The 10175-nt window shown below is 39.1% G+C and overlaps 1 protein-coding gene across 1 annotated transcript in view; it reads left to right on the plus strand.

The window, feature by feature from the left end:
* The window catches only part of KCNK1 (potassium two pore domain channel subfamily K member 1), a 58578-nt gene extending 48611 nt beyond the window's left edge, over positions 1-9967 (plus strand). The window contains exons 2-3 of the mRNA XM_032137746.2: positions 4389-4784; positions 8720-9967. Coding sequence (XP_031993637.1) covers positions 4389-4784; positions 8720-8979 — 656 coding nt within the window. The 3' untranslated portion in view covers positions 8980-9967. The remainder of the gene's footprint in view (positions 1-4388; positions 4785-8719) is intronic.
* Positions 9968-10175: the final 208 nt, after the last annotated feature.

The raw sequence follows: 10175 nt of genomic DNA on the forward strand, positions 1-10175 counted from the left end.
TCCTCTTCCTCTTCTTCCTCTTCCTCTTCTTCTTCTTCTTCTTCTTCTTCTTCTTCTTCTTCTTCTTCTTCTTCTTCCTCTACCTCTTCCTCTTCTTCCTCTTCCTCTTCTTCTTCTTCTTTTTGCATGTATCAAGCTAACTTAATGGAGAATGTATACATTGTTCCATATCATACTAAATAATGCAAATAAGTGATACTGTTACAGACTCAGGGTCACAACGTGGGGCCATTGTAAGCTACACGTTTCTCAAATGCATCTGCTGTATGTGAAGAAGTTGCATATCAGTGACTTGCTCTGATATACTCAATAGGAGCCCACAAAGGTTCTCTGTCTTGGCCCTCATTAAGGAGCATTTAAATACCAGAAAAGTCTAGTGAAGCATAGCCCCGATTGGATATTAGCCAGCATAGTGTCAGGGCTGTTGTAATTAGAGTAGCCAGATGGGAAGGCAAATTTAGTAGGAGACTGTCATCATTACAACCACCCATTATACGTATACTCATACATGCCTCACAGGTGCAAGCTCATAACAGGAAACCCAGCAGTTGTGGAGTAGGAGGCTAGAATACAAGAACATTAGTGAGTGAGAGCTTTGTCTCAGGATTGTAACTAATTTTGAGGTCAGTTTTTTCAGCAGTCTTTGTTATGTTCACTCTTTTGGTTCCAAAAATTATGTGACGACCGGCCTTAGAAAAATGTAACCAAAGTAAGCCTGGTCTATTAACATTTTGCTAAATTCTTTGTGGTTTGTTAACGGAGTTAAATATGATTATGAGATTTAAAAATATAAATTTTGCTTCATGATTTATCTGAAGGTTCAATTGACTGGACTTGAGTAAATTATTCACGACTTCATTAAAATTCAATAGGGCTAAAAGTTTCCGTCAGATGCATTAAGCCATCTACTGCAAACAAAGCGCTGTGTTGTAGTTGGTGCAGAGGGTGGTTTACTCAATGTGGCCTGTGCTATGTGTATGGAATGCAAACGAGATGTGAATTTTAGATTTTACTTTCCATTACCAAAAAATTATTTATGTACACATCAGGAGAGGAAAATTACTTTCAGTAAGGATCTGCATGGTGGTGATTTTTAATCTCTTAGTGGGAATATATAATATTTTTACAGTACTAGCATAAAAATGCCATTACTGCAGAGAGAGGTCTTAGAGTCTTATAATGATTATCTTTATTGCTTGGAGATAACATTTTAGTAAATGAGATTTAGTTAACATTCTAATGAAAAGAGCTATCATAATTTGAGAGAAAATTCCTAAGCTAAAATATTTTTAAACTAGAAGTTTGTTTACTTTTTTTTCTCTACTAGAACCTAAATTATGTAATTTATTGCAACAGATGGTATGGAAAATTTGGATTGTGTGTTACACTTTTAGTAAAGCTGATTTATAAAAATTTATAAAAAGGCTACCAAAAAAAGTAATAAAATCATAGACTTAAAGGCCTTCGTGGAGTACAACTGACTCAGCTGATCTTATGTTTTCTCAACAAAATCAGTGCCAAAGCTAAATTCATCTCTTGCAGTTTCTGCTTGACCCTCTGGTTGTGTGAGCACTATTATTAATATCTCCTAACACTTTTAGTCACAAGCTGGTAACTACATTTGTGAATCGCTTTCCAGTTGGCTTTTTTTTTTTTGGAAACAGAGTCTTGCTGTGTCACCCAGGCTGGAGTGCAATGGTCCAATCTCAGCTCACTGCAAGCTCCGCCTCACGGGTTCAAACGATTCTCCCGCCTCCCAAGTAGCTGGGATTACAGGTGCCCGCCACCATGCCCGGCTAATTTTTGTATTTTTAGTAGAGACGGGGTTTCACCATGTTGGCCAGGCTGGACTCGAACTCCTGACCTCGTGATCCACCCGCCTCGGCCTCCCAAAATCCTGGGATTATAGGGGTGAGCCACCGCGCCCGGCCTTCAGTTGGCTTTTTTGTGGTTAAATAAAGTTCCATTTTCAGATTCTATTTCCAGATCTCTGCAATCATTGGAACATCCCTCCTTGGTGCCTCACTGAAGTTGTAGCTCCCATTAGTTCAGGTGGTCCTGTGACATCAGCTGCTTTCCTCAGAACAATTCTCATTCTTCCTTCACATATTTTTTTTCTCAAAATGAAACATTCAAAGGCTCCTGCTTCCATATGTAGCATGAACATTATTTGGCACCATCCTTCATGTTATTCTCAAGGCACTCTCCCACTTGCCCATTTCCCTCTTTCAATATCATGCCCAAAATTAGTCACCGCATTCCAGGAGCAGTTGGGTGTGCAGGGACCAGATGGATTCAGGAACCGACACTCAGAACAAGGGTAGTTCTTAACCATTTGAGGACGTGTACCCCTTGTGAGAATTAAAGCCCTGGAATCTCTCCACGGGAAAGCGGATGTACAATCTCAGAGGATTCCTGGGCCTTGCTGTAGTTCATTCATAAACTGTGCACCTTCTGGGACAGTGGGTCAAGAACCCTGCCTCTGCGGTGGTGAGGCCGTACATGGGAATAATCAAGGAAGCTTTTTAATAACCACAGACACTTGTATAAGCCTTAGGTATAAGGCAGAGAATTTGGGAGATTTGCAACTAAGGAGTTTGTTTATTTTTAAGCTGAGTGTATTTTAAAGATCAGATTTTGAAGCTACTCTTCAATGATCACCTATGTGGATTTTTCTCAGAATCCAATTTCATAAAAAAAATGTATTTAGCTGGCTTTTTCCTGAATTGACTTGTTCAGACATGTTAGTTCTTTTAAGATGAAGTGCTCATGAGATTCTAAAAATAGCCACCAGGCCCCATGCCCAGCTGGGTTCTCTGTTGGCGTTGGTTGGATGAAGAGTCCCCTGATTAGCTTGATTTGGGAAAAACTTCAACCTGGTAGAAAGTAAAACAGACATGTGTTTCAACCACTGGTCCTAATGTAATGTTTTCAATGTTTGTGGAATTTATGACATCTTTGAAAATACAGAAATGACAAGGGGGGTGGGGGAAATGTGTCGGTTTATGAATGTGCCATTTAACCAGATAACTGGGCAAAATATTTTACAAGAAGTATTCTCATGAGCGCTACAGAGTCAGAGATAACCACGTCCATGCGTATTTGTGCCTTTCCATAGTGTCACACTTTTACTGATGCTATTTCAGTCACAAAAGCCAGGAGCTGCATGGAATTCCAAGGAGGGAATTCTCCCTGGTACCTCCTGTTCACTCGGTAAGTCAGAGCTGCAGGCACACAAGCCACTTCACAAGTCAATTGTATTGCAAACCATACATAATAGTATACTTAATCAATAGATAAGTGTTACAGATCAAACATTTCACAACAAACAAAGTAACATATAACATCAAGAGAAAAGGGACAAGAAGAAGGGTTAACAAACCACTCCAGGGAGACTGGGAGAGCAACAAAGACCCAAAGAATCCCCTGGTCGGGGCCAGGTGAGTGGTCCACAGGTTTTGCAACAAAGAGTCTTCAGTGGGGGCAGAGCCTTCCCAGCAAATGCCAAGTGCTAATCACAGTTGACAGCAAGACAGTGTCAGTTGAGATGGCCATTTTGAGCTACCGATGTCCTGTTCTTTTTATGGCCACGGAGTCCTCTGGCGACGACTGATAGTGACAGAATGTGCTTGTTTTTGCCCTTATCTGGTTGGAAGCAGACTTTATTTATTAAGCATAACATCTTGTCCCCGTTGGCAAAGTGCCCTATGAAATGTAAGATGGAGTCTTTTTCTAAGATGGAGTTACTCATGTCAAGGGTGCTATATACAAGTGCTTGATCCTGTGACATGGCGTGCTTTAATCTTCATTTTTCTTCCTCTTTTTGATATCTCTATCTTCACTGATTCTACTCCACCCTCTTACTGGACTCGTATTATCTTGGTTCTATTCACACACCTTTATTTGTCAGTCGTTCCTGTTAGAACATTCTGAGTAGTTTGGGAGGTGAGTGTAGACTGAGGTTTAGACACTGAGGATCTTTGGGGAAAGTGAAGTGAAGGGGTGGAGGGGATAGACCGGCCCTGGTGAAGCGGGTAGCCTCGGATGAGTTTCTCCTGATGGTCTAAGATGGGTGTGGGCCTTAGCTCCTTAGCACACAGAACTTGTGTTTGAGCCTGATAGTGAATTCAAGACCAGAGACCCTGATGTGTTGGAATTGCTGGTTGGATTTTACAAAGAATGGTGGGCTTTCAAACTTATGGTGACCACTGTTGAATTTTACTGGGACATGACAATTATGCTAGAGCCTCTAAAGTGGCAGACCTGAAGTCTCGCTGTTCTCTTTGGTTTGAGGGGAATAAGGGCAGATGATAGGCATATATTGTTTAAAAATGTGTTTGCCACTTCGTCTCTTCCTCTTCGCCTCAGTGACCTTGTTCTCCTTGCAGGTTATGGCCACACCGTGCCCTTGTCAGATGGGGGTAAGGCCTTCTGCATCATCTACTCCGTCATCGGCATTCCCTTCACCCTCCTGTTCCTGACGGCTGTGGTCCAGCGCATCACCGTGCACGTCACACGCAGGCCAGTCCTCTACTTCCACATCCGCTGGGGCTTCTCCAAGCAAGTGGTGGCCATCGTCCACGCCGTGCTCCTTGGGTTCGTCACCGTATCCTGCTTCTTCTTCATCCCAGCCGCTGTCTTCTCCGTCCTGGAGGATGACTGGAACTTCCTGGAATCCTTTTATTTTTGTTTTATTTCCCTGAGCACCATTGGCCTGGGGGATTATGTGCCTGGGGAAGGCTACAATCAAAAATTCAGAGAGCTCTATAAGATTGGGATCACGTGTGAGTATTACAGCTCCCTGGCTGCTCCTTCTGTCTCCATTTTTTTTTTTTTTTTTTTTTGAGCCCAAGTCTCACTCTGTTGCCCAGGCTGGAGTGCAGTGGCACGATCTTGGCTCACTGCAACCTCCACCTCCCGGGTTCAAGGGACTCTCTGCCTCAGCCTTCCAAGTAGCTGGGCTTACAGGCTTCTGTCTCTATTTTGCCATTGCAAGCTCCACTTCACCTCCCAGTGAGGGGTCATTCATAAAAGCACTGATTGCTTTCTTGTCATTGAGAAGTTTTCCGAATTTACCACCTTCTCAACCATTTCATTTTATGGTTTCCTTCAAAACTCTTTATGCAAAAATCTTACTACTGAGTTATTTTTCGCAACACCTTAAAATTACAGATGAATTTCTTACTAATAATGTAGGCATTATAAATGACAGTGTAAAAATACATCATACAGAATGTACTTGATAACCAACTGTTAATTAAAAAAAAAAGATTGCTCTACTTTATTAAATATTTTAAGGCCAAGAAAACTAGGCCTCGGATAGAGCGTGTTATCAATCATGTTCTTTAATTTACCAGAAAAGTCTTAAAAGAGCTGCTTACCTCATTTATCCATCTGATTCTTTTTAGAAGAAGTTAGCCTCTATTAACTGTTTCCAGAATTTTGTGTGTGGAAAATAAAATGGGCATTCAAATTCAGATGGTCAGGGATTTATAATTTTTTAATAGTTTTCATTTTAAATTCAATGTAATATCATAGAAAACTTAACCATCCATTTTCAAGAAACTGTTCATTTCTGTGTGAGCCTTCCTGTCCTTTTCAGGATGCACAGAGTTGTAGTTATAATGTACCTACTGTTTTCATTTCTGTCTTACCTTCTTAAGAATTTTTCAATTTATGACTCGGCTCAGGTCACGTTTTCTAGGAAATCATATTAGATACTCAAGCAGCCAGATGCTCTGTCTTGGCCCTGTCTCGTAATTCTTAACCCTACAAAATGCTTAGTTGAATTGTGTGTATTTTGACATTTCCTTTAAACCATGGGCTCAGCCAAAACAAAGACTTTACTCATAAATCCCTAATGCTTTGAACAGTGCCTGGCTACCATACAAGTTCAATAAATTTTTTTTTTTTTTTTCGCCAAATGGTTACTTAGGATAATTTTATATTTCCTGGTGGCAAAATCATCATCCAATCATGCCTCTATTGCTCACTATTTAGCTTTCTTCTAATTCTGGGGTATTATAAATGACACTGCAGAGAATTTCCTTTTTTTTTTTTTTTTTTTTTTTGAGATGGAGTTTCATTCTTGTTGCCTAGGCTGGAGTGCAATGGCATGATCTCGGCTCACTGCAACCTCCACCTCCCGGGTTCAAGCGATTCTCCTGCCTCAGCCTCCCAAGTAACTGGGATTACAGGCACCTGCCACCACACCTGGCTAATTTTTTGTATTTTTAGTAGAGACAGGGTTTCACCATGTTGGCCAGGCTAGTTGCAAACTCCTGACCTCGTGATCTGCCCGCCTCAGCCTACCAAAGTGCTAGGATTACAGGCGTGAGCCACTTCGCCCGGCCAAGAATATTTTTGTATATATACACATTTCCTCCTCTGATATTCTTCCAAGAAATGAGATTGCTGGTGCGAAGTGAATACGCCTTTTTGTGACTCATAGAACATAATGACCTGGTGCTTTCCAAATGTTGTTATGAGTTGACACGTCACCAGCATTATCTGAGTGTGACAGTTTCAGCACTCCTGGGGTGGTGATGGCCAGTAGCATTAGAGATGTTTTTTGTGTATGTGAGTTCAATAGTCAAATAAACATTATCTTAACTTTCTTTTCATATAATAGGTGATTGTTTTATTTTATTTTATTTTATTCTGTGACTTGGAAAGTAGAATGTTTCTCTAATTATGTTTGCTAGCTACAATAATTTTCTCTTATATAAATTGTCTTCTCATAAATTTTGCCCAACCACTTAACTTCCTCAGTGTTTCATATAATACTAAATCCTTGCATAACATTTTATCCCTTCTTACAATGTGAATCTTTTTTAAAAAAGCAATCTACATAGAATTAGTTTATGTTTTGAGCGTCAGGAACCTGAGTATCTAACAAATGAATGTTCCAAAGATATATTAGATGAGGGCAGGATAAAATACCACTGTTTTTGTCTGAAACCCCATGGATATTTTTGTCAGCATTCAAGAGTTTGACAAAATAATTATAAAGGAGGCTGGGCATGGTGGTTCATGCCTATAATCATAGTACTTTGGGAGACTAAGGCAGGCAGATCACTTGAGGCCAGGAGTTCGAGACCAACCTGGCCAATATGGTGAAACACCATCTCTACTAAAAATACAAAAATTAGCCAGAAATCACTTGAACCTGGGAGGCGGAGGTTGCAGTAAGCCGACATCGTGCCACTGTACTTCAGCTTAGGTGACAGAATGAGGCTCTGTCTCAAAAAATAGTCATAATAATAATAAAGGAAAAGACACAGATTCATCAATTAGTCTAACAATGTCATTACTATTTTTAAAGTACAGGAGAGAACATTGAATGCACGATATTGTTTTCAAAAGCTATAGTCAGATTCTGAAGATACTAAAACTTTGTATTCTTGGTTTAATTAGTTTCCTTATTCCTGTTATGCTGCCAATTTTAGCTTCCCTACTTCATACAGTTTCGAAAATCCTCCTCAAATGTTTTACCACTGGGACATAAAATCAGAATTTTTGTTATTCTTAGAGTTTTCGTCTTCACATTTCTGTTCCTTTTTATGATGATTTTTTTTTCCTGAAACTCATTTTTAAAATGATGGAAGGTATTTTAAGTCACCATTTCCCGTCACAGATTCCAAGCAATACATTTTACTTGAGTCAACAGTTATCCTTTAGTTTCCCAGTAAGAAACTGGTAATGTTGGCCAGTGAATAGTCCACATGTCCAAAAACAACTGGGAGATAATGAAGAGCCTGGCTTTGTTGCTGGATTTAGGTGCAAGTGTAGACAGCCATGCACAAGGACCTATTTAATATCAACATACATTCTTAAATTTTTGATTTAGTTTAGTGTATTAGTCTGTTTTCACACTGCTGATAAAGACATACCCGAGACTGGACAATTTACAAAAGAAAGAGGTTTAATTGGACTTACAGTTCCACGTGGCTAGGGAAGCCTCACAATCACGGTGGAAGGCAAGGAGGAGGAAGTGACGTCTTACATGGATGGCAGCAGGCAAAGAGAGAGAGAGCGTGTGCAGGGGAACTCCTCTTTTTAAAACCATCAGATCTCATGAGACTTATTCACTATCATGAAAACAGCAGGGGAAAGACTTGCCCCCATGATTCAACTACCTCCCACCAGGTCCCTCCAACAACACATGGGAATTCAAGATGAGATTTGGGTAGGGACACAGCCAAACCATAGCATTTAGACTGCAATTTCTATTACTAAACTCTTATTCTGGAATAGAAATTGTAAGAGTATTGAGTGCTTAAAAAGATATGAAGCTTTCCTCCGAGCACCCCATGATAAAAACTTTTCTAAAACATCACTGACTTTTTGTGAGCCACTGATTATAAAGCAGAGGTGGCAAACCCTCCTTGCATAAAATATCACACTTGGGTAAGTGCAGTATGTTATGTGTCTTTAATAATGCCACGTCAGCCCCAAGTATTTTTTTTTCTCAAAAATTGCAGCCTGTGATTCTAACTAATCCAAGTTCATAGGAGGTTAAATCATTCTTCATTATCTTTCACTCTTTAATAATGGGTAGTTCCTCTTTGAGCCACGAACTTAAAAACACTTCTAAAAATTAAGAAACTGGCAATGAGTTTATTCCTTAACATGTGTTGGCATGAGGTGGGGAGGTAAATCGCTACTTGATTTATCCATGTTGAGATCATACTAAGACAGTGTCCTGTTTTTCACACAGGTTACCTGCTACTTGGCCTTATTGCCATGTTGGTAGTTCTGGAAACCTTCTGTGAACTCCATGAGCTGAAAAAATTCAGAAAAATGTTCTATGTGAAGAAGGACAAGGACGAGGATCAAGTGCACATCATAGAGCATGACCAGCTGTCCTTCTCCTCGATCACAGACCAGGCAGCTGGCATGAAAGAGGACCAGAAGCAAAATGAGCCTTTTGTGGCCACCCAGTCATCTGCCTGCGTGGATGGCCCTGCAAACCACTGAGCATAGGATTTGTTGCATTATCCTAGAGCACCAGGGTCAGGGTGCAAGGAAGAGGCTTAAGTATGTTCATTTTTGTCAGAATGCAAAAGCAAAAATGATGTCAATTTAAGAAATAGCTACTGTTTGCAATGTCTTATTTAAAAAAAAAATGGAACAAAGAAGCTGTGACCCCAGCAGCATGTCTAATATGTGAGGAAATGGGATGTGCACCTAAAATTCGTATGTGACAAACTTATCTAGACCTTACATAAGAGGAGAATACTTGAAGCAGTATGCTGCTGTGGTTAGAAGCAGATTTTATACTTTTAACTGGAAACTTTGGGGTTTGCATTTAAATCATTTAGCTGATGGCTAAATAGCAAAATTTATATTTAGAAGCAAAAAGAAAAAGCATAGAGATGTGTTTTATAAATAGGTTTGTGTGTACTGGTTTGCATGTACCCATCCAAAATGATTATTTTTGTAGAATTTAAGTTAAACTTACTATTTATAATGCATAGGTAACCATTAACTATGTACATATAAAGTATAAATATGTTTATATTCTGTACATATGGTTTAGGTCACCAGATCCCAGTGTACTTCTTAAACCAAGACTATAGATATTTTGTTTCTTTTGATTTCTCTTTATACTGAAGAATCCAGAGTTGCTACAATAAAATAAGGGGAATAATAAACTTAAGAGTGAATAACCATAGTATTCTGCTGCAATAAATGTTTCTACCCTCTTGCAATAGAATGGTGTCAGATGTCTAACATGTTTAAAAACATTTTTTTGAATTGAACAAGTTATGAATAAGATTTATCAAAAGGGTAAGATACTTTGTTTTGAAAGTACATTGTGATTTGCAGCCACCTAGCACTAAAGCACAGAACTTAAACACAAATCCCTAAATGAACAGATTGTTACATTAATCTGAGAATTTTAAATTTAGAAGCTAAAATAAATAAAAATCACATCTGGTTGTAATCCTGTGCTTTCATATATCACAAGTGTGCCTCTATGTAGAATATGTATATGTATATGTGTATATATACATGTGTATGTATATATATGTATATATATGTATATATATGTGTATGTGTATATATATATATATATATATATATACACTCCTTCATAGAAAACATAAAGGCCACATTTAGATGATGTACCCAGGATACTATTCCATTAAGGATTTTAGAAAAGAAAATGA

The sequence above is a fragment of the Hylobates moloch genome, unplaced genomic scaffold (assembly GCF_009828535.3).
Source record: "Hylobates moloch isolate HMO894 unplaced genomic scaffold, HMol_V3 SCAFFOLD_18, whole genome shotgun sequence".
In the NCBI taxonomy this organism is placed as follows: Eukaryota; Metazoa; Chordata; class Mammalia; order Primates; family Hylobatidae; genus Hylobates; species Hylobates moloch.